The sequence below is a fragment of the Puma concolor genome, chromosome C1, assembly GCF_028749965.1.
Source record: "Puma concolor isolate L17-30 chromosome C1, mPumCon1.1.hap2, whole genome shotgun sequence".
Classification (NCBI taxonomy): Eukaryota; Metazoa; Chordata; class Mammalia; order Carnivora; family Felidae; genus Puma; species Puma concolor.
This window is the reverse complement of record NC_141674.1, coordinates 694,741-719,341: the sequence shown is the minus strand read 5'-3', so window position 1 is coordinate 719,341 and position 24,601 is coordinate 694,741. Positions and strand designations below refer to the sequence as shown.

The following is a 24,601-nucleotide window of genomic DNA, read 5'->3' as shown; positions in this document are numbered from 1 at the left end:
AGAGAGAGGGGGACATAGAATCGGAAGCAGGCTCCAGGCTCCGAGCTGTCAGCAGAGAGCCCGATGCGGGGCTCGAACGCCCAAACTGTGAGATCATGACCTGAACCGAAGTTGGAGGGTTAACTGAGCCACCCAGGTGCCCCTGGCTGATGATTATCTAAGCACAGGTGACTGAATGTCAACAGGAGGCTTGTCTCACTGTGGGGTCAGCATGGAGTCACTGTGTGACATCCCATTGGCCCCTCTTGCCTCAGTGTCCAGCCTCTCTGTTTTGTGCCCTGTGCTAGGCTCCAGGGGTTACAAACAGATGAACAGCCCACAGGCTTACACTCTTGGGTTCTAATTGCCCTGAGATTGGAATGGTTGGCTTTTTTTATTATGATTTAGATTTTTCTTTTTTTCTTTCTTTTTCCTTTCTTTCTTCTCTTTCTTTCTTTCTTTCTTTCTTTCTTTCTTTCTTTCTTTCTTCTCTCTCTCTCTCTCTCTCTCGCTCGCTTGCTTTCTTTCTTTTTTGTTTTTATTATATTTATTTATTTATTTTGAGAGGGGGCGGGGAGGGGCAGAGAGAGAATCTCAAGCAGGCTCCATGCTCAGCGCACAGCCTGACCTGGGGCTGAATCTCACGAACGTGATGAGATCATGACCTGAGCTGAAATCGAGAGTTGGACGCTCAACTGACTGAGCCACCCAGGTCCCCCTATATTTCATTTTTTATTTAAGCTTCTTACCACAGTGAATACATTCAGGAGTTGGTGCCAAAGGTCCTAAGTTATTCACTGTGTGTGTCTGTACCTTTTTATTGTGTATGTTCCTTGTCATCACGGCTGTCTTAAAAACAGACTTCTTACCGGGGGCTCCAGTGCGTCTTTGTTGTGTGTGAACACTTCCCTGTGGCTGTAGGTGTGTCCATGTTGGTTTTAAGAGAGGAGTATAGTGAGCTGCACTCGCCTTGGACCAGCGTGGTTTCTCTGCCTCCCGGTGTCCTTCCCTGCCATTGGGACATTGCAGAGGAGGGGCCTTGGCGTTCTGGGTATGCTTCCGCGGGTGGCCCTGCCAGCCAGCCCTGCATAGCATCGCCGCGTCGCCCCCAGGTGGGGCACCTCTGGGTCCTGGAGTGACTGGGCTGTCATCTGCTCTCAGGTGTCTTGGCCGGGCATGACAACCGCGTCAGCTGCCTGGGGGTGACTGACGATGGGATGGCCGTGGCGACAGGGTCCTGGGACAGCTTCCTCAAGATCTGGAACTAACGTCGACAGGTAATGCAGCAGCCAAGGTGCCCTCCCTGCGTGCACGTCTGTGTATGTCTTTCACACGGCACATAGGATGGCACAGTTGCTAGATTAATTCGATGTAGAGCTGATCTGGAACTGTGCTCAGGTGACGTGTCCTTAGGGCAGACGGGCGGGACGGTGGGGAGAGCAGGAGCAGTGAGTGTGGGTGTTCTCTGTTTATATTGCTTTAAACTCTGTTTAAAACAGCAGGTGGACGTCGTGGCGACTGGAAGACCATTCCAACCTTGAAGCGTTACAGTGATAGCATTTCCTCTCCACCCCTACTAACGTGGACGCCCTGCACCCCCTCAGAACTTCAAAAGGGCAAGGCCTTTTCCTTCACTTATTGCTGAAACCAAGAGCACAATTCCCATTAAGAGAACCTCTGTGCTGTAAACTGAGACAAAATTGTGCATTCCTTCCGGGACCATCGTCTTTGTTCTTTTTTGTCTGGAATGAATTTAAAAGGAAATACCATAATAAACATGTTAACCAGAAGGTAAACTTGAGTGTAATTGTGAGACAGACACACCTTTTCACTAGTTTATTTGAATTTCAGGTCAGTGACCCTATTTTGTGCTGTTCACGCAAAACAAGTGGAGGATTTTATCTCGTAACTGGTTCTAAATTTCAGGTTGTGTTTGTAATAGGATTTTGCAAACATTCATATTTCCTTCTTAAAATATATTCCTTTACGTTCAGTAGTTCAACAGAGGAAGAGGGTCTGGTGCAGCCTCTCTGAAATTGTTAATGATGTAAACTGAGTCCCTCAGTTTTTTATTTTTTGTCCTGTGTCACGTAATTGTTACGCACAAACACGGCCTAGAAAGGAAGACAGACGCTAATCAGGAAAGGAAGCAAGCACACGCCGTGGATGGTCTTGAACGCGTGATGAAGTCTACTCCAGTTAGGCACCTGTTCCTCCCCGCCCATCCTCCCTGCCTTCTCGGTTCAGTTCTTAATCTCACAGCGGGTTTCCTTGTGAAGTTGGAGGGAAGGAAGTCCATGATAATAGCCTAACGCTACCCTGTGCCCCGCCCCCAGCCATCAGGAACCTCTGTTTTCAAGAGAGGCGCCCGTCCCGTGCTTGGATAGTCAGTCAATTATTTGTGTATGAAACCATGTACAAATCAATGTTTTGAAAATAATGATCTCAAACTTTCTAAGTTAAATTTTAAAAAATTTGATCGTTTGCCATATTGGGTGGGTTTACTCTTAGAATCGCATGCTGTAGAAATGCTCAAAAGTGCATCCAGGACTCAGTCCTTAGATGTTCTTTTTCTTTTAAGAAATAACCTCTTTCAAGTTGTAACCATCGCGGCTCTGTCCACTTCTTGCTGCCATTCTGTGCACCGGAAGCAGTACAGCGAGCAGCCCCTCGCGCTTGGGTGGCAGGATGAGTCACTGTTTGCTTTCTTTCTTTTAAAAAAAAAAAAAAAAAGCCCTGTTGCAAAGGATTGCCGTTGGACTCGGGGGCGGGGGGAGCAGGGGGTAGAGACCCGGCCTTCCTCTGCCAACTCCTCTTGGCCTGTCTCTGCCGTGGGACCAGCCTTCTGCATCTGAGGCGGGTCGTCGTATAACACCCACGCCTCCCCGGTCCCGCTGGAGGCCGGGGGACAGCGGTGCCGTGGGCTGCCTCCCTGCACCCGAGCCCGCTCCACAGCAGCAGCGGGGGCTTCTCTCCGTCCTGTTTCCGCAGCATCCTGTACAGAACTGCGCTGTGCCGTGCAGTAGGCCAGGGGCTGGCAGGGAGAAGAAACACGAGCCCTCCTTCCCTCCCATCCACACCTCTGTAGGAGCTCTCTGCACCCCGTGCCCTCACTGTATTTAATTTTAAAGTCAGTGTATTGCAAGGAGGCTGGATGCGAGATAGATACTATATTAAACTGTACTGTTATTTAAGATGTAATAAAGCGGTTTGACATGAGGGACTTGGGTGTGGCTGCTTATTTGCCAGGCTGTTTGGGCTCGTGACACAGCCGTCTTCCCCTGGCCGCCCTACTCGGTGACGTCGGCTGGATGTGGTCGTGTGGGCAGTGGCATGGCTGCCTGCTTTTCTGCCATGCCTTTTGTCCCCATCGCCAAGAGTCCCTGAAAGGAGGGTCGGGTCCTCGGCCAGCCCCACGCAGTAGCAGCGCCCCAGCAGTTCTGCCACTGTCGGGGCCCAGCCGCCCTTCCCCCACCTCTCAGGCCACTGCCCAGCGCGCGAAGAGCATCCCCAGGCGCCGTCCTGCCAGTGTCTCTCATCTTCGGGGCCTGAGGCCCTTACCGCCTCCTCCCTCTGTAAGATCTAGGACGTTACTCCAGACACATGCTTTCCTTCTGACTGAGGTTTTTATCTCCATCGGGATAAAAAGAGCGGCCTCTTACAAGAAAAACTGAGTATCTCCCCCAAAGTGTGAGAAACCACTCGGAACGGGCATACCCCTGAAGGATCTCCACCAGGGCCCCGTCCCTTCCTCATTCTACAAGGTTATAAAAGGTGCCTCGGTAGTTTTCTTGGGTTAAATGCTGGTCCTTTTTCATAAATAAGTGAAGACTGCTCTCCATGGGAAGTACTCCCGCCTGAGGCTCTCTTCTCCAATTACCAGCAAGACAGAGCAGCAGGAGGAGCGGGTGCATTTCTCCCGTGCGTTTCTGCCACGACCAGGGGTGCCGTCTCCCCAGGGACTGGCAGCCTGAATGCTAGGTTTGCCTGGCTTCAACCTCCTCCCCCACTGCTCCCTGAAAGACCCTGCCGGCTGTCTTACAAAATGCCAGGGAGCATCTGAGGTGCTCCTGGGGCTGATGACTGGAGTCATTGGGAGGGAGGTTCTCCCGGGAGCAGAAAGCAGGTAGTTATCCTGCACAGAGGTACACCCTGGGATGGGGTACAATGGAACCTCAGCAAGGACTGGTAGCCCACAGATGCCCACGTGTTCCCTCTGTCCTTCAGTGCCCCAGCCTGACACCTGGCATGTCCCCGGCTCCCTGACCTGCCCCTGCATGGTGCAGCTAGCTCTCTGCTGGCTCTGAGATCACTGTCCCACTTTCTCAGCAAAGCAGCCACTGGAAACAGGTACCAGTAGGGGCATCTAGAAAAGTGGCCATCTCGCTGTGCAGAAGTGAAGGGACACCTGCACAGCCAGGGTGGACTGTGTTCATCTTCAACCTTCAGGCGCAAAACTCAAGCTTGCACGGACTGAGCAGGACCCTTTAGCACTTAACCTCTGCTGCCTGGACAGCCCTCGGAAAGTGACTTCTCGCTCTTTGCCATGCGTCCCCCTCCAGGGTGCTGGCCGTGCTCCCTCCCCTTCCTCCAGTCTCCCCTGAGACTTCCACCCCTCCTGTCCTAGTCATGGCCCTGCCCTTGTGGGCACCTGTTGCAAGTGTGCTGTCCAAGCTCCACACAGAGCCCTTGGGAGGCTGGACTGAGCTGGGGCCTCTCGGTGACTTCTAGGGTTCTGTCCCCACCATGCCCACTCAGTGTTGTGCCCCAGATGGATACTGGGGGCTTCTGCCACCCCCCACAGTGCCTGATCCTCGACGTGGCCCCGCTGCCCTGAGGGGTGTGCTGTCCAGGCAGGGGCCCTCCTCTTCCTAGCGCTCCGTCTCCCCCAGCTCCCCCACTCCTGGAGTCCAGTCAAAGCCTTCCCGGAGCTAGGGCCACACTCTGCCCCTCATGTCCTCGCTGCAGGTTGCTCGGCCGGTGCCCCAGATTCCCTGAGTGAAAACCACAGACAACAAAAACACCTGTTTCCTAGAGGCCTTGTGAGAATTCATCAAGCCCCTTTGTGCAGATGCCAGACCCCACCCACCGCAAGCTGGCACTGCCTCTGCCCCTCTGTAGCTCCTCCTAGCTGGTGGGGGTGGGGGGGCTGTCCCTTTGCTAACCACCCTGGTGAGAAGTTCACGGTCTACTCCAAGATCTTGTCCCCTGCTGGACCGTGTGCCTGGCACCTAGCAGGCCTGCAGGAAGAAGGGCTTCCTTCCACACTCAGTCACCCAAAACCACTCCCACCAGGAGGGAGCCAAGTTGGCAATTCCAGACACTGGCCCCTGGAGAGGAATAGGTAAGGAGGGGCTGGACTTGCCCTGTGCGCTCTGGCTAGAGGCCTGGGGCTGGGGGTATGGACAAGATGACTTCTGAATAGCCCAAGACACCCACCTCCACAGGGAGCCTTGGTCCTTCCCTGCCGCCCCGGTCACCCAGGCTCCTGGCCACTTCCCCTTTTGGGTGCTGGGCAATCTCTGTTCATCCTCTCACCCGTCAAGCACAGTTGAGGCCAACTTCCATGTGAGCTGGGGGCAGGACTCCAAGGAGTACCCGCTTCACCTGAGAGCTGCGCTCGAGACTGCACTTAAAATCCAGGACCCCCCACCCTGTCTGAATGAGTCCAGCTCTAGGCAGGCAGCCTATCCTGCTCTACCCTCCATGGCCCAGGCTTCCTTCTTCCACCACCTAACCCACCCACCCTGATATCCCCCATCATTCAACCCTCCGAAGAGGGTACATCTAGGTTTTAGGGGTCTGAGGTTTAAATAAAACAGGAATCACAAGTCACATGTAAGAAGATACAAAGAAACAAATACGAGCGTTGGGAAAGGTTACCCTTGAGACCCTCTGAGGCAGAACCCTCTTCCTCAGCCCAGCCCAAACTAGCCTGCCTAGCATCCACCCACCCCCCACCCCCATCCTCACACCAGCCATTGTCCTTGGTGCTGGCCCTTCCCTCTCCCCACCAAGCCTGGCTTATTCCTACTCCGCCTTTGGACTCAGCCCAAGCCAAACGGCCTCTAGGAACCTTCCGGATGCCTTAAAGCACCCCACCCCTCCCAGCATCGGCTTCCATTACTACTGGCCAGCCTTGGGGGGGCCTGGTGGGGGTTTCCATTACTACTGACCAGTGTTTGATGGGGCAGAGTGGGACCCGGGCCTACTGGGAAATTTTGCACAATCCGGGTCAGGTGAAGGAAGCCACAGCCCCTGTTTTTTCATCTCTGAAATGGGGAAGCACCCTCTGAGGTCGGGGTGGACAGAGTCTTTCCATTATTGCAAACACTGACACAAGTTCCCTTTAGACAGGGACACACAGGAAGGGCCCTGCTGTGTGAACTCGGCTAGCCATAAGGCTGGCTCTTCTGCCTTGGTGCCTTCTCTATAGACTCTTCCTGATCTAGAAGGTTCTTGGGAGGCCTAGCCCAATGCCTGGAACGTAGTAAGAGCTGGCTCAAGCATTAGTATTATTATGTTAATGACCATATCCCAGATGTGCAGCTCAAAAGGCTTCTCCTGTGGGTGTGGCTGGCGGTCACTTTAGGGAAGTGGTGGGGTTTCCAAAACAACCAGAAAAGGAAGTTACAGAGCTTGAGAAATCACCCCAAATTCCTGCCATCCTTGGCCCCCTTTCCACTCACTCTTGGTGACCCCGCTGCCCAGTGGCCCCAAGACAGCAGGGAGACATGTCCTGTCTTGTGCCCCTCTGTGTTTCAAGTCTCTGGACACAGGGCCAAGAGACCCCGCCAGAGAAGACTGACAACAGCAGGTATGGGGGTTGTGGAAACCTGGAAGTCAGGCGGTTTGCAGAGTACTCCAGTCTATACGAGGTGTGGGACACCTGAGTGTACACAAGGAATAATGGTGGGCACTTGGGAGCCCAGGCAGATTACCAAGCACCCGATAGTGCACTGCCCGGGGTTCCTCTACAGTGACCCGCATCAGCTTATTCACAGATGTGTCCCAGGAGCCTGGCACACTATTGGGATACTTGACTCCCTGGTGGATTGGGGAAGGCCTGCAGCGAAGGTACAAAGTGGGCACTGTGGCCTTGGTCCCCTTCCTCCCTCCTGTCTGGGTCCTGCAGTGGTGGTGGGAAAGGGGGGAGGGGAGGACAGTGCTAGCAAGTCACCACGCAGTGGCCCCTCTGACATCCCAAGCCTAGAGCCCCTGCAGTCCAAGTGGTGTGCAAGTCCCTGCCAGGCTGCTTGGGGTGGACGAGGCCCCTGGTAGCCGGCCCAGGCCGCCCCCTTCCAGCTGTCCTGGCAGGGAGGGGCCGGTGCTGCCACGGCTGCTCACAACGAGTTTTGGTTCCCCAAACATGTTCCTTCTCCGCAGATTCATACCCTGTCAGTTACGGAATCCTAGGCGGGTGCTGTCACCGCTCGCGGGGCCGAGGCCAGCCCACCCTAACCGCGGTGGTGGGGAGCTGGGACAGCCAGGGGGCAGGGGCAGGGGGTGCCAGCCCAGCGGACTGACGGACGAGTATCCGAAGCGGCGGGGTGACCGAGATCCAAAGTTCTTCCTCCCGGAGGCCGCCGTCGGGGTCGCGGCGGCCGAAGGCCCACCCCAGATCCCAGGCCCCCTGACCCCGACCCCAGGCCCCGACCACAGCCCCGCCTTTCCCATCCCAGACCCAAGTCCTTGCCGGCCGAACCACGTGCGCGGGGGGCGTGGCTTGAGAAGGGCGCATGCGCGGCGCGTGGCGCATGCGCGGCGCGGGCGCGCACGCGTGCGCACTGGCTGTATTGCTGCTCGGCGGGCCGGCGCCGCGGTCCCGGCGGCCGTGGGGCGGGGGGCGGCCATGGGGCGGGGGGAGGCCGCGGCGCCGGGGGCCGGCTAGCGACGGCGAGCGGCGGCGGGGCGGCGGGGCCCGCGGGCTCGGCCCGGAGAGGGGACGGTCCCGCAGGCGCCCGGGGCAGCGAACGGTGAGTGCGCGCGGCCGCTCGGCCCTGCCCTCCGCCCGCGGTCGCCGCCGCCCGTGGTCGCGGGGCCGCCCGGAGGCCGGGGACCGGCGGGGGGGAGGTGTTGGGGGCGCGATCCCGCCGGCCGACGGGGTGTGGGCCTGAGGGCGCGACCCCCGACTTGGCCCGCGACGACTGCCTCCTGAGTCGGCCCCTTGGCGGGCAGCCTGGCGGGTCGGCCCTCGCCGGCAGGTCGGGGTTACCGGAAAGCGCCCCGCACTCGGTGCCGGACACCCACCGGTGACCCGCGGCGGCTGGGACCCGCGGCGGCTGGAACCCGCGGGCGTCTCGGGCCGGGGTCGCTCCAAGCAAACGGATGCCTTTGGTTCTGAGTAACAGGTTACTTTTCCTTTCCCGTCTTGGGGCGCAACTGTCTCACGTGGAAGACTTCCTCATTCGTTTTGGGAATACGCCCTGGCTTTAACCAAGTGACTTGCTTTCCCATCTTTCCGGATGACGCCATTCAAGGACTCATTCCCCCAATTCCGCTTGCCCCCCGCACCTCCCCGTCCCTGGGCCTTGCACACCCCGGGCCTTTCTTCACTGGGACCTTTGCCCCCGCCACCTGGTGACTTGAGGACAGGGACAGGTGCCAGTGCAGTGCCTAGCCCAGTGGCTCCGCTTGGAGGTGAGCCCTCCTGATGGGTCTGGGATTTTTGTTTTTGTTTTTAATTTGCCGGCAGGTCTGTGTTGCCGGCACAAAACCCGTGATGGTAGAGGGTTCTCCCAGACGCTGGCCCAGCAGCAGTCAGTCCTTCCTTGGGCAGTGGAGGTGGCTGATAAGTAAAAGGGGAAACAGTTGATTTTATTGAGTTTACCACCTGAGAAAAGGTCGGTTTAACCTGTAGAATGAAGAGGCGGGTGTTTTATTATGGGAGTTGATGGCCCCACATCTTTATTACCCAAATCACCACTTTTCTCAAAGCATGGATGTTACAACAGCCAGAGGGAGCTTCAGGAAGCAGGCCCAGCTCCCAGGGGAGGGAATGTGCAGGGACAGTGCACTTAGACCTGCAGGGCTGCCTCCAGCAGGGTCACTGCCATCCTATTACACCTGTTGACGGGCGGGTGCAGCCGCCTGTCTATAAAAGCCCCCTTCGGGTCTCGAATCCTGTTCAGTTTATGGGGTTTCACGTTAGGCTCCTGGTTCATGTTCCCAGAGAACTTTCCAAAAAGTCTTTCTTGGACGGTCTGCTGCCAGAGCAAATGCCCAGTGTTACAACATCCTTGCCAGCCTGGGGCATTCTGTATGGAGGGAGAAGGGAGGGGCAATTTAATAGGTACTTACCGTCCAACTCAGTGTCATCCAGTGAGGATGGGCCTGTTTCTGCCACCATATACGCTTTCCTTTTCCATTCCGTATTTCCACAAATACGGATGGAGAGCTCACACTGGACATCATGTGGGTCGTGTGCGTCTGTGGGCGTGTGTGGGACTTGTGTCCTGGTTGCCTCAGGCATCTCGGTGTGTCCCCTCTCCACCATGTGTGGGTTCTGTGAATACTTTTCTAATAAAACGTCTCAATGCCGAAGTTGCTTTTTTTTAAAATTCTTTTTTAACGTTTATTGATTTTTGAGAGCGCGTGAGCGGGGGAGGGGCAGAGAAGAGACACAGAATCTGAAGCAGGCTCCAGGCCCTGAGCTGTCAGCACAGAGCCTGATGCGAGATCATGACCAGAGCCGGAGTCAGAGGCTTAACTGACAGCCACCCACATGCCGCCAAAGTTTTTTAAAATTAGATTCATGCTGGGGCACCTGGCTGGCTCAGTTGGGAGAAAATGTAACTCTTGATCTTGGGGTTGTGAGTTCAAGCCCCACATTGGATGTAGAGATTACTTAAATAAAAATAAAACTTAAAAAGTAAATAGAATTAGATTCGTGTTGTCAGGAACTTGAATGAACTTGGAAGGAATTAGAATTTCATCCTTTTTTTTTAATGTTTATTTAATTTTGAGAGAGAGTACTAGCAGGGGAGGGGCAGAGAGAGGAAGACACAGAATCCAAATCAGGCTCCAGGCTCTGAGCTGTCAGCCCAGAGCCTGACGCAGGGCTCGAACCCACAAACTGAGATCATGACCTGAGCCGAAGAGGCTTAACTGACTGAGCTACCCAGGCGCCCCAGGATTTCATCCTTTTAAAACAGTTAAAACCAAACCAACCTGAATTAAATGAGAGTCCTGATTTATAATTGTCAAAAAATACTTAAATCTTAAAAGTTGGTTTTAATATTTAATATTATTATGTAAATTGGTTTATTGCTCAATCATCAAATTAGTCTTTGCAAGTAAATATTAATAGCTTTAGACAATGAGTAATATTTTTTTTAATTTTATTTATTTTAGAGAGCATGAGCCGGGGAGAGAGAGAGAGAGAGAGAGAGAGAGAGAGAGAGAGACACACACACACACACACACACACACACACACACACACACACACACGGAGGGAGAGAGGGAGAGAGAGAATCCCAGGCAGGCTTCACACTGCTCTCAGAGCCTGGCAGAGGACTTGGACTTGATCCCACGACCCTGGGTCACAGTCTGAGCCAAAATCAAGAGTCAGACACTCAACCGAGTCACCCAGGCACCCCAAAAACAGATGATTTTGAAATACATTTGTCTTTTGTGATTTTGATTGGTTTCTTTTTTTTTTTTTATTAAATGTTCGTTCTGAAGTAATTACAGATTCACAGGAAGTTGTGAAAGTAGTACAGAGAGACCCTTGTAACCTTCTCCAGCTTCATTTAACATACCTGTAGTACAGTAATACGAAAACTAGGAAATTGGGGTCGGACAAATAACGTTAGCTATACTACACTCCTAATTCAGATTTTACCAGTGTTTTATGTGTGTATGATTCTCTGCACTTTTACCCCATTTATACACAGGTGTACCTACAACCACAGTCGAGACTCGGAACTCTTTGTCACTGAGGGATCCCCTGCTGCCCCCTGCCACGCTCACATTCCCGGCACCCTCCACTCTCCCCCCCTCCTCTGTGATTTCGTTATCTTGAGAATGTGTATGGGACCATTCAGTGTGTCACCGATTGACTCGGCATAATGCCCCCGAGGTCCATCCGAACTGTTGCAGGCATTAATAGCCTGTCCCTGCTTGTGTTTTACCGTGCGGATGGATGGTTGGCAGTTTAATTAACTAGCAGGAAGATGTGGGGGCGGCCGGTTGCAGTCTTTGGCTGTGGCCTGCAAAGTGGCTGTGGACAGATGATAAACACCAACTTGCAGTTGCTGGCTTGTATGGTTTTGTTTTTAAGATTTTATAAGAAACTGCCAGGCTTCCAGACTATACCTTCCACGTTCCCACTGCAGTGCGTGAGTGCTGGTTTCTCTACAGTCTGGCCTTTGGTTGTCCTGGCCGACCTGGCAGGTGTGTAGGGACACGGTCCTTTGAATTTGCATTTTGGAGCAGCTGACGGTGTGGGTCTTTCACGTCTTGGTTACTGCGTGCGCATCCTCTGTTTAATCTTTTTTGCCCATTTTCTGATTGGAATCCTGGGTTTTTTACTGTGGCATTTTGAGATCTCTTTACATATTCTAGATAGAAAACCTTTGTTGGATATCTGGTTTCCAGATATTTTCTCCCGGTCTGCAGCTTGTTGTTTTTATTCTTTTAATAGGGCCTTCCACAGAGCAAGCTTCTCATTTTAATTAAGTCCAATGTATTGTTTTTTTTTGTTGTTGTTGTTTTACCTTTTATGGACTGCTTTTTATATCACGTATAACAAATTCTCTTGAGTCCTAGGTTCTAAAAACTTCCTCCTGTGTTTCTTTTCCTCCTTCCCGTCTTCCCTCTTTCCTCCTTTCCCTCCCTCCCTCCTTCCTTCCATCCCTTTTTTAATAGGCTTCACACCCAGGACAGAGCCCGACTCAGGGCTTGAACTCATAACCCTGACATCGAGACCTGAGCTGAGCTCAAGAGTCAGACACTTAACCAACTGAGCCACCAGGTGCCCCTCTTTTTTTTTTTTTTTTTAATTTTTTTTAATGTTTTTATTTATTTTTGAGACAGAGACAAGGCATGAGCAGGGGAGGGACAGAGAGAGGGAGACACTGAATCTGAAGCAGGCTCCAGGCTCCGAGCTGTCGGCACAGAGCCTGATGCAGGGCTCGAACTCACAGATTGTGAGATCATGACCGGAGCTGAAGTGGGACGCTCAACCGACTGAGCCACCCGGGCGTCCCCTTTTTTTTCTTTTTTTTGAGGTTTTATTTAAGTATCTCTCCACCCAACATGGGGCTTGAACTCACAACTCTGAGACCAAGGGTCACGTGCTCCACCGACTGAGGCAGCCAGGTGTCCCTCTCCTACATTTTCTAATGAAAGTTTTATAGTTTGTGTCTTACACTTGATACAGTCCATTTTTATTTGTTTTCAGTTAATTTTTGTTTAAGGTGTGAAGTTCAGGTTGAGGTTCACTTTTGTTTCCCCAGCTTTATTGAGAAGTAATTGACATATGTCATCATGTAAGTTTAAGGCAGACAGCATTTGTTGGGTACAAAGTGTTGCCCTAAGACTCAGTGTCGTAGAATTCTAGAGCTGCAAGTGGGAGCTGAGATAGCACGATCTGCACATTTGGCTGTAGAGGGGACTGTAGTCGGCACTTGTCCCACAGACATCTGAGGAGCTGGTGGGAAGTGATTTTGACCTGGTGGAAGCAGCTTGGAAGGCCATGCACCGCAGGCTGGACAACGACCTTGGTCATGGTTGATGGATCATCCCTTCCCAGCGGGTCTCGGTGCTTGGGAAGGAGCCCTTAATGCTACTTGCTTCAATTCCATGTTTATTTGGCTTTTTTTTTTTTAACGTTTATTTTTGACAGAGAGAACACAAGCGGGACAGTGGCAGAGAGGGACAAAGGATCCAAAGCAGGCTGTACACTGACAGCAGCGAGCCCAATGTGGGGCTCAAACTGCAAGATCGTGAGCTGAGCCTAAGTCAGACGCTTAACTGACTGAGCCACCCAGGTGTCCCTTGACTTCTCAATTAATAAAACTTATAAATTAAACTTTCAGCATTGATTACAGACCTGACATTCCCCTCTGCCATTTAAATGAGAATAAGCCAGAATGATTTGTTCCTTTGAATATGGTACCCATGATGGCAAACAAAATATGTAAAAATCCGGTGATTATAAAATTCACTATAAGCCTTTCGAAAATATCAGCGTTGTAGGGGTTAATTTATTTATCTTCTCAGGGCCATAGTAAGCTTACTAGGTAGTTCTTTCTGTGCCTCCCTTGGAGCGATAGTTTTCCACGTCCTAGGATTATGGCCTTCCTTGCCCAGCTCGCAGTGCAGGGTCAGCGTAAGGACGCGTGACACTGGGGACCATGTGTGTCCCCTGGTGACCGTAGCTGCAGAGCCCCGTGTGGAGCATTTGCATTATTGTTTCCTGAACTTCAGTGGGGCTTTTTAAGGCGTTCCTTCCTTACGTTCCTTCCCACGGCCGTCAGCTCCTTGCAGCCTGCTGCAGTGTCCCCAAGCGTGCTCTTCGATATGTGTTCGAGCAGAGTTTTGGACCCATTCCCTGCAGCCGCCCACTTACCTCATGTGTTCCTGGAAACCGAAGTGTGCTCTCCATGGTCATTTAGAAAGGACGTCAGGGGCGCTGACCAGGAGCTGGCTCTGCAGGGTCCTCTCTCCTCTAGGACCCTGGGCCCCTCTTGTAGGCCCCCCTGCCGTGTTGGGTCCTGTTCTGTAGGCACTGTGGTTGTCAGCAGGGGCTTAGGAGTATGGGCCCGGATGCCAGCTCTGCCCCGTCCGAGCCGTGTGACCCTGGACTGCAGTGTCCTAGACGCTCCCTGTGCGGCTCATTGTGAGGGGGAGTCAGGCGATGGCACCTGAGCCCCCGGCCGGGGCCTGCCAGGGTGGGCACTGGGCCTGGCCAAGGGCCCTGGTTCCCCTGGATGTGCTCCTGCTGTCCGTCGGTCGTCCCGGTTTCGGGTGACTGTCCACATTCCTGCAACCGTTCCTGCTTCTGCTGCTTCGTTTCCGGGCAGCTTGAGGGAGGCACAGGCGCACGGGGCCTGGCTCGGCCTTATCTAGACGCTTCCCTCCTCCTGAGCTGGCGGTGAGACGTATTTTACCGTGTTCACCCTTGTCTGTGTCACAGCCGGCTTCGGTGTCATTTGTCAACCTGTCCTTTTTTTCGCAGACATTGTTTGTTCCCACAATGGTAATAATTTCCTTTCAAAGCTTACGACTCATTACAAGTTGCCTAGTAGGTTCCTTTAACTGCTTCTTTTGCCCTTTCTTCACCACAGGTGGTTCTGGGTCCCACACCTTGTGGGGCATTTCGGGCGCCCCTGCCCTGATTGTGTACATTAGAGGAGAGCAGCGGTTTGTTTTCCCCATCAGGGTGGCGGGATGAGGCTGCCACACGCCTCTTGGTAACAGCTCACGATGGATTTTTTTCCCCTCCTTTGCTGAGGTTTTATTAGTAAAAAAATGTTAATTTTGTTTAAAATTTTTTTTTAATGTTTATTTATTTTTGAGAAAGACAGAGTGCGAGCAGGGGAGGGGTAGAGAGAGAAGGAGACACAGGATCTGAAGCAGGCTCCAGGCTCCGAGCCGTCAGCACAGAGCCCGACGCGGGGCTCGAACCCGCGAACCATGAGACCATGACCCGAGTAGAAGTCGGACACTTCACAGACTGAGCCCCCAGGGTCCCCAACGAGAGTTATCTGAGCCCCCGTATCTGAGCTTCCACGTCTTCACAGGGAAGAAAGCACTCCAGGGCACAAATTGTTTTCACAGAGTTGTATACGTTTTACATCTCGTAAAAGCTCAAAAGATGAGAGATCAGCACATAGGCCAGCGTCCCGAGTTGTATCGTGAAGGAATTCAGGGGCAGGAGCTTTGCTCGATGTCTCCAGGGCAAGATGGTTTTCCTTCAGGCTGCTGTCTCACGAGGCACAGGCACAGTGTGCACGTGAGCCATAAACCAGGCCTTGGGTTCCAAGGAAGTTTACGTACAGTCATGCTGACTTAGAAATCTAAAGTGGAGCCCCTTGTATGCGAGGCCCGTGGAGAGTTTCTCTCTCATCGTCACGGACGCACAATGTTCTATTAATTTCAGACGTACAACACCGATTCAACAACGTCTGTACGTTACTCAGTGTTCACTATGGTAGAGGCAGTCTCCGTCTGTCACTGTACGTTATTGCAGAATTACTGACTTTATTTCCCATGCTGTACTTCTTCGTCCCTGACTTGTTTACTTGATCACTGGAAGTTTGTACCTCTTAATCCCCTTTACCTATTCCATCCATCCCCACACCCACTTGCCACATAGCAACCACCAGTTTGTCCTCCATACGTGAAAGTGTTTTTTGTTCATTTGTTTAGATTCCACCTTAAGTAAGAGTATATGGTATTTGTCTTTCTCTGACTTATTTCACTTAGCTAAATACTCTAGCTGCATCCATGTTGTCACAAATGGCAAGGTCTGATCCTTTGTTGTTGTTTTAAGCATTTATTTTATTTTGTTCATTTTTGGGGAAGTAAGCTCTACACCCAGCGTGGGGCTTGAACTCATGAACCAGAGATCAAGAGTCACACGCCCTAACGCCCCAACCAATCAGGCACCCCAAGATCTGATCCTTTTTTATGACTAATACTCTCGTACGTTCCACATCTTCGTCGTTCATTGTCCTGTGGATGGACACTTGGCTATTGTAAGTAGTGCTGCGTACACATAGGGGTGCAGATATCCTTTCAAGAGAGTGCTTTCTTGGGTAAATACCCAGGAATGGAATTAGCAGGCCATATGATATTTCTGTTTTTAATTTTTTGAGGCACCTCCATTCTGTTTTCCGTGGTGGCTGCACCAATTTACATTCCTCCCAACAGTGCACAAGATTTTCCTTTTCTTCACATTGTCGCCAACAGTTGTTTTCTCGTCTTTTTGACTCTAGCCATTCTTACAGGCGTAAGGTAATACCTCATTGTGGTTTTGATTTCTATTTCCCTGATGATTAGTGATGTTGAGCGTCTTTTCATGTGTCCGTTGGCCATCAGTAGGTCTTTGGAAAAATGTCCACTCAAGTCCTCTGTCCATGTTTTAATCAGAGTGTTTTGTTTTTTTTTTTTTTCTGTTGAGTTGTATAAGTTCTTTATATATTATGGATATTAATTCCTCATCAGATATATCAGTTACAGATATCTCCTTTCATTCACTAGTTGCCTTTTTGTTCTGTTGATGATGTCCTTTGCTGTGAAAAAGCTTTTTCCTTTGGTATAGACTCAGTGGTTTATTTTAGCTTTTGTTTCTCTTGCCTCAGGAGACATAAATATGTTGCTAAGGGTGATGTCCAAGAGATTACTGTCTGTGTTTTCTTTTAGGAGTTTTTTTTTTTTTTTTTTTTGGTTTCAGTTCTCACATTTAGGTCTTTAATGAATTTTGAGTTTATTTTTGTGTATGATTTAAGAAAGTGGTCCAGTTTCATTCTTCCGCACGTAGCTGTCCAGTTCTACCAACACTATTTATTGAAAAGGCTGTCTTTTCCCCATTGTATATTCTTGCTTCCTTTGTCATAGATTAATTGACAGTATAGGTGTGGGTTTATTTCTGGGCTCTCTATCCTGTTCCATTGGTCTGTGTATCTGTTTACGTGCCAGTACCATATTGTTTTGATCACTGTAGCTTTGTGATGTAGTTTGAAGTCTCAGATTGTGATGCCTCCAGCTTTGTTCTTCTCAAGATTACTTTGGCTGTGGCAGGTCTTTAGTGGTTCCATATAAATTTTAGGATTATTTGTTCTAGTTCTCTGAAAAATACTATTAGTATTTTGATAGGGATTCCATTAAATCTGTAGATTGCTGTGGGTAGTATGAACATTTTAACAATATTCTTCCATGAGCATGGTATATCTTTCTATTTGTGTCATCTTTGATTTCTTTCATCAGTGTTTTATAGTTTTCAGAGTACAGATATTTTATCTCCTTGGTTAAATGGGATGGTCAAAATGGATTTTTAAATTTTTTCTTAATCTTTGTTTATTTTTGAGAGAGAGAGAGACAGAGTGTGAGCAGGGGAGGAGCAGAGAGAGAGGGAGACACAGAATCCGAAACAGACTCCAGGCTCTGAGCTGTCAGCCCAGAGCCTGATGCAGGGCGTGAACTCACCGGTGATGAGATCATGACCTCAGCTGAAGTCGGACGCCCAAGTGACTGAGCCCCCCAAGGGTCCCCCTTTAGACAGTTCTTAATGTAATAAGGAGGTAAACACATGCATGTGGTTTTTTTCCACATACTGAGCCAAACTCTGCCATCTTGGATCTCTTACCAGCATCTCCTGGCACCGTTTTGGGTCCTGCGTGGCCTTTCTGTCCTCACCTCCCGGCACTTGGTGCCACCCCCCAGCTCTGCATCCTGAAACCCTTGCCGCTCTTGGGTCTCCTGCCCACCCACCGCTGGGGAGCCCATCCAATTCCGTGGTTGTAAGCGTTCACCAGGTGCTGACGGAACCCAGATCTCTGTGCCCAGACCAGCCTGTCCCCTGAGTTCTGGCCTTCAACGTGTAGCCTGCTTGGCTGGTAATAGCCATGCGAATTCGGTGAGGCCCTTTTCGGGCCCTTAGAACCCTCAGTAAAATAGGATTTCATCATCAGACGGGGAGGGAAGACAGGCCACAAATGAGAGAGTAATGTGAGGGCAGGTAGTGACAACCACAGAGACCAGGAAATGAGCGTGGGGGAATATGGAAGTCTTGAGGAAGTGGCATTTGAGCAAAGATCTCAGTGGCGGCTTATTTCCAGCTTCAGGGCATCGCAAGTAGGGTCCCACACAAGTCTTTGTGTGGACCCGCGCTTTCGTTTCTCTTGGCGACGCCCAGGAGCTGAGAGGCAGGAGCCTGTGGCGGATGTAGCGACTCCGTTCCCAGCAGCGGCGTGGGCGGCCTCCAGTTCCTCCGCAGCTGCGTCAACACTTGCCGTGGTCAGTAGGCCCTCACTTCCTCAGCTGGTCCAGCAGTGTCACGTGCTCTCCTACTGTGGCTCGAACTCGTGTTTCCGCGATGGCTGATGCCCTCGGGCATCCTTTCGTGTGCTTCTTCCCAGTTGATACGTCTTCTTTGGGGAGCTTGCCCAAAGTTGGGATCTTTTGCCCGTTTTCTTTAAGTTTTTATAATCCTTTATGCATTCTGGATGCGAGGCTTTTGTAACATATATGTGTAGCAGCCTGTAGCTTCTATTTTCATTTTCTGAACAGTTATTTTAAGAAGGGTAAAAGATTTTAATTGTAATGAATTTGTCAGGTCTTTTTCTTTGATACTTTGTGATCCTTGATTTAAGGAACTTTTTGCCAGATCCAGGGCCACTAAGATTTTCTTCAGTGTAAAAGTTTTGTAGTTTTGATTCTTACGTTGAGGTGTATAAGCCATGTCGCGTTAATCTTTGTCCGGGCACGCTTCAGAGATACTGCGGGCTGGGGTCCACCGCAGTAAAGCAAATCCTGCGATCAAGTGAGTCAAATGAATCTTTTTGGTTTCCCGGTGCACATAAAATTTATGTTGATAGTGTGTTGTAGTTTCTGAAGTGTGAAGTGTCTAAAAAAACAATGTACACACCTCAATTTAAAAATACTTTCCTTGCTGAGGCACCTGGTTGGCTCAGTCTATGGAGCATGCGACTCTTGACCTCAGGGTCGTGAGTTCCAGCCTCATGGCAGGTGTAGAGATTACTTAAAAATGAAATCTTATAAAGTAAAAATAAATTTGGGGCGCCTGAATGGCTCACTTGGTTAAGCGTCCGACTTCAGCTCAGGTCATGAACTCACGGTTCATGGGTTCGAGACCCGCATCAGGCTCTGTGCTGTCAGCCTGGAGCCTGGAGCCTGCTTCGGATGCTGTGTCTCCCTCTCTCTCTGCTCCTCCCCTGCTCACACTCTGTTTGTCTGTCTCTTTCTCTCTCTCAAAAACAAATAAAGGTTAAAAAATATTTTTAAATAAAAATAGATATTGGTAAAAATGCTAACCATCATGTGAGCTCAAGGGACAGCTGCTGACTGGGCACTGTGGCGGGTGCCGAAGTCTGGCGTGGCCGTGGCGATTTCTTAAAATAAGACAACAATCAGCTTTGCTGCACTGATTAACTTTTCCTTTCAAGGATGATTTCTCTGCAGTATGTGTTGCTGTTTGATAGCATTTTACCCACAGAACAACTTTTAAAATTGGAGCCCATCCCCTCTCACCCTCCTGCTGCTTTATCAACGAAGTGTATGTCATATTCTATTTTTAATGTTTATTTATTTTTGAGAGGGAGAGAGCACATGTGCGAGTGAGCAGGGGAGGGGGCAGAGAAAGAGAGAGACGGGGATCCAAAAGGGGCTCCGCGTTGACGGCAGAGGGCTCAGTGCGAGGCTTGGACCCACGAGCCGTGAGATCATGACCTGAGCCAGAGTCAGACATTTAACCGACTGGGCCACCCAGGTGCCCCAAGTGTGCGTCATATTCTAAATCCTTTTTCACTTCAACAGTCTTCATGGCGTCTCCACCAGGAGTAGATGCCAGCTCAAGAAGTCACTTTCTTTGCTCGTTCGTAAGAAACAGATCCTCATCCATTCAGGCTTTATCCCAAGATCACAGCGATGCAGTCACCTCTTTAGACCACGCTTCCGATCGTAGTGCCCCTGCTGCTTCTACACACTTGCATCCTTCCTCCCCTGATGGCTGGACCCCCTGAAAGTCCTCCATGAGTGCGGGAGTCCACTCCTTCCAAACTCCCATTCGTGTTGGTATTTTGTCCTCTTCCCATGAATCACAAGTGTTAATGGCATGTGGGATGGTGAACTGGTGAACCCTTTCCAGAAAGTTTTCAGTTGACTTTGCCCACATCCATTAGAGGAATCACTATCTGCGGCAGCTAGACCTTGTGAAACGCGTTTCTGTAATAATAAGGCTTGAAAGTTGAAATTATGCCTTAATCCAGGGGCTGCAGGATGGCTGTGGTGTTAGCAGGCATGGAAACACCCTTAACCTTGCTGTACGTCTCCCTCAAAGCTCTGGGGTGAGCAGGTGCACTCTCAGCAGTAATTTTTTTTTAATTATTTTTTTTAATCTTTATTTATTTTTGAGAGAGAGAGACACACACAGAGCACGAGAGAGAAGGAGACACAGAATCCAAAGCAGGCTCCAGGCTCCGAGCTGTCAGCACAGAGCCCGATGTGGGGCTCGAGCCCGTGAACCGCGAGCGAGATCATGACCTTAGCCGAAGTCGGACGCTTAACCGACCGAGCCACCCAGGCGCCCCTGTCAGCAGTAATATTTTGAAAGGAGTCTTTTTTTTCCTGAACAGTAGATCTCGACAGTGGGCTTAACATATGTAGTCAACCATGTTGTAAGCAGATGACTGTCATCCGGCTTTGTTGTTTCTTTTCTAGAGTGGAGGCAGAGTAGACTTAGCATAATTCTTTCGGGCCCAAGGATTTTCTCCATGGCCACTGAGCATTGACTTCAACCAAAAGTCACCAGCTGTGTTACACTGGTGAGAGAGTCAGCCTGTCCTTTGAAGCTTTGAAGCCAGGCACTGACTTCTCCTCTCCAGCTATGACAGTCCTCAGTGGCATCTCCTAAATGAGGCTGCTGCACCGACATTGACAGTTTGTAGCTTGGCACAGCAGCCTGATTAATGACCTCAGCCCGATCTGGAGAACTCGCCCCAGCTTCTGCAGTGGCACCTGCCGCTCTTCACCTGCAGGCTCACGTGAGGGAGGCAGCTTCTCTCCTCAACCCTCATGAACCAACCGCCGCTGCCTCCCAGCTCACCCTCTGCAGCTTCCTTGCCTCCCTCAGCCCCCACAGACTTGAGGAGAGTCGGGGCCTTGCTGTGGATCAGACTGCGGTTTGAGGGTGTGTTGTGGCTGGTTTGAGCTGCAAAAAGGCCGTTTTGCTTTCTCGTCTCTGTGTGTTCGTTCACTGGAGCGCGCTTTTAATGCCCTTCGGGATCTCTTCCTTTGTAGCCACGACTCCACTGTTTGGGGCCAGAGGCCTAGCTGGGCCTGTCTCGGTTTTAAATGCGCCTTCTCACCGAGCTTGGTCATTTCTAGCTTCGATTTAAAGTGACCCTTGGGGCGCCTGGGTGGCGCAGTCGGTTAAGCGTCCGACTTCAGCCAGGTCACGATCTCGCGGTCCGGGAGTTCGAGCCCCGCGTCAGGCTCTGGGCTGATGGCTCGGAGCCTGGAGCCTGTTTCCGATTCTGTGTCTCCCTCTCTCTCTGCCCCGCCCCCGTTCATGCTCTGTCTCTCTCTGTCGCAAAAATAAATAAACATTGAAAAAAAAAAATTAAAATAAAGTGACCCTTGATCTCAGAGTTGTGAGTTCAGGCCCCACTCTGGACGGAGCCTACTTAAAACAGACGTTTGACTTCTTTCACTTGGACACCTAGAGGTGATTGTGGGGTTATTGATTGGCCCATTGACAATGTTGTTGTGTCTCAGGGCAGGGAGGCCTGAGGAGAGGGGGAGAGACGGGGAGCCAGCCAGGCAGTGGAACCTTCAGGACACGCACAGCACTTACCTCTCCAGTTTGCTGTCTTAGGTGGGCGCAGGGTCGCGGTGCCCCAAGAGACTTCTAATTGTAATCTCAGAGGTCGCTGAGCACCATGACAAGTACGGTAATAGAGAAAAAGTTTGAAACATGCGAGAATTACCAAAATGTGGCTCAGAGACACGAGGTAAGCCAGTGCTGGTGGGAAGTGGTGCCGGGAGACTTGCTCGCCACGGGGTCACCGCAGACCTTCAGCTCGTAAGAAACGCGGTGTGTGCAAAGCACGATAAAGCCAAGTCCTATGAAATGACTTACGCCTGTATGTGGTGTGAGGAAAGAACTTAACGTTATTCTCTTAGACGTGGCTACCAAGTTTTTCTAGAACTATTTGAAGAAACGATCTCTCTGTCGCATCACCTCGACCCTTCTGTCGAACATCCATCGATTGTGGTTCAGCCAGTGGAGCTGGCGACTCTTGACCTCAAGGTGGTGAGCTGCAGCCCCGTGTCGGGTGTAGAGATCACTTGATTACAAATAAGTAAGCACATTTTTAAAAAGAGAAAAGAAAATCCATTGATTGTATCCGTGTGAGGGCGTCATTGTGGACCCTCTTCTGTTCCTTCAGTCTGTGTCTGTGTCGGTACCACGCGGTCTGGTTATGGTACCGACCGCGAAGTCGGGTGGTGTGCTTTTCCAGTCTTCTCTTTATCCCAGGTCCTCCACATTTGCATTTGAGTTTTAGAATCAGTTTGCCATTTTCTTTGGAAAAGTCTGCTGGGTTTTTGTGTGTGGGAATTGAGAAGAGTCTATGTACCGGTTTGAGGAGACCTTCAACTTCTCCAGTCTGGGAACAGGGCGCGTCTCTCCAGTTACGTGCTTCCTTCATCTCTGTCAGCAGCGTTTTGTAATTTTCAGCACACAGGGTTTGCACCTTTCACTGTTATTGAGGTGTAAGTGGCATGTAACCAACTAGTTTCAGGTGTACAACGTAACGATTCGGTATCTATATGTGGCGCAGTGACCACTACAGCGAGTCTAGTTAGCATCCCTCACCACACAGAGTTCCAGATTGTTTCCTTATGATGGCAGCTCGTATAGCAACGTTCAAACGTCCGCTCTTATTAGTAGCTAAAAGTCTCCTTGCTGTATGTTACATCTCATGACCTAGAACTCAAATTAGGTTTTGTACCTTTTTTGTCGACCATATCCCTCCATATCTTGTATTTCAATGCTATCGTAAACGGTGTTTTTAAATTTAGACTTCTTATTGTTTGTTGCTAGTACACAGAAATATAGTTGACATTTGTATATTGATTTTTTTCTTCTGTAACCTTGCTAATAAACTCAGTTATTAGATGTAGTCACTTTTTTTGTAGATTCCTTATGATTTTCTACATAGAAGATCATGTCATCTGACAGTACAGGTTTTTTTTTTTAAGTAGGCTCTGCACCCAGTGTGGGGCTTAAACTTACGACCCCGAGATCAAGAGTCACACGCTCCACCGACTGAGCCAGCCAGGCACCCCTGACGGTAGAGTTTTACTTGTTTCTTTTTTTTCTTTATGCCTTATACTTTGTTTTCCTGCCATATTACACTGGCTGTGGCCTCCAGTACAGTATCGAATAGGAGTGGTTATACCAGCCATGTTTTTGTACGTTTGGTTTTTATTAAAGATTTTTTCGGGGCACCTGGGTGGCTCAGTTGGTCGGGCGTCCGACTTCGGCCCAGGTCATGATCTCACGGTTCGTGGGTTCGAGCCCTGCATCGGGCTCTGTGCCGACAGCTCAGAGCCTGGAGCCTGCTTTGAATTCTGTGTCTCCCTCTCTCTCTGCCCCTTCCCTACTCACACTCCATCTCTCTCTGTCTCTCAAAAATAAATAAACATTGAAAAAACAATAAAAAAAAATTTTTTTTCATATATTTGGATAAAACATCAGTGTTTCTCAAGCTAGGAGGATATTAATCTAGGGTAGTGTTGTCAACTCCAGCTAAAATTTAGAATCACTTGCGGAGCTGATGCCAGGGCACCTGCGTGACTCAGTCCATTAAGCATCCAGTTCTCGATTTCGGCTCAGGTCACGATCCCAGGGCCGTGCGTTGGAGCCCCCACGTCAGGCTGTGCGCCGACAGTGTGGAGCCTACTTGGGATTCTCTTGCTCTCTTCCTCTGCCCTGCCCCCTATGCATGCTCTGTATCAGGATAAATAAACATTGAAAAAAAACAAAAAAGTGCTGATGCCTCTTGGGACACCTAGGTTAAGCGTCTGACCCTTGATCTAAGCTCAGGTCTTGCTCTCAGGGTCGTGAGTTCAAGCCCCAAGCTGGGCTCCATGCCCAGCATGAGTCCTACTTTAAAAAAATTGCAACAAACTACTGGTGCCTTTGGCCTGGGTTGGGTGTAGGGATTATTTTCCGAAGCTCCTCAGGGGGTTGGAAGGTACGGCCAGGGTGGGAGTGCAGGGACACCGTCGCCTCTGACCTGAGCACCGAGGCCCCTCCTGTCCGTGGGCTCCGAGCTTCCCTCGTGCCTCCTGCCCCCCAGTGCCAGCCTCTGCTGTCCTCGACCCTTCTGTGGAACGCGTGGCTTGGTCACGTGTGTTGTCATCTCATTCCCGCTCCCTGTGAAGCGGGTTGTGCGGCTGGTTCCCCTGCTGGGTTCCACCCGGGGTGCCCCCTTCAGGGGTCTCCCTTCTTGAGGAGCTCATCCCGCCCGCTCTCCCCCAGGGGCCCCGTCGCCCTGGCCCTGAGGGGGGCTGGCCGCGGTTTGCGTAGCCCACTGCCCGTGTAGCCCCTTGGTCTGCGCTGCCCCCGGCATCCCCCTCCCCCCAACTCTGCTGTTCTGCAGATTGTCCTGCGTGCTCATTTCCGCCTCTACTTTGGTCACCTCTCCTCCCTTTCTTAGGCTTCTCTCATTCTTTCCTAGCTTGACAGGGTTAAATCTCAGCTCACTACTCTTCATTCTCAGACACTTCAGCACAGCTCACTGGAGCAGCCTAGACTTTGGCTCGTGTTTACATTATTCTTGTCGTTGCGATATGTTGTGATGTTGGCTTGATGTTCGTTTTGAACCGTGAGTCGGCTAGGAGGAAACTCACGCGTTCCCGAGCGT

At 50.9% G+C, this 24,601-nt stretch overlaps 2 protein-coding genes across 7 annotated transcripts in view; both read left to right on the top strand.

Annotated features, from left to right (window-relative positions):
• GNB1 (G protein subunit beta 1) overlaps positions 1–3,198 on the top strand; it is an 89,704-nt gene extending 86,506 nt beyond the window's left edge. For all 3 annotated transcript variants that reach the window (XM_025912082.2, XM_025912081.2, XM_086715401.1), the window contains 2 exons: positions 1,141–1,256; positions 1,479–3,198. In XM_025912082.2, the coding sequence (XP_025767867.1) occupies positions 1,141–1,247 (107 nt within the window). In that variant the 3' untranslated portion in view covers positions 1,248–1,256; positions 1,479–3,198. The remainder of the gene's footprint in view (positions 1–1,140; positions 1,257–1,478) is intronic.
• A 3,471-nt stretch (positions 3,199–6,669) lies between these two features.
• Positions 6,670–24,601, top strand: part of NADK (NAD kinase) — a 31,892-nt gene continuing 13,960 nt past the window's right edge. The window contains exon 1 of one of the 4 annotated variants that reach the window (XM_086715390.1): positions 6,670–6,796. In XM_086715390.1, coding sequence (XP_086571516.1) covers positions 6,714–6,796 — 83 coding nt within the window. In that variant the 5' untranslated portion in view covers positions 6,670–6,713. Of the gene's footprint in view, positions 6,797–7,798; positions 7,956–18,397; positions 18,472–24,601 lie in introns of those variants that run through there. The other 3 variants (XM_025912371.2, XM_086715388.1, XM_086715389.1) reach the window with 3 other exon arrangements.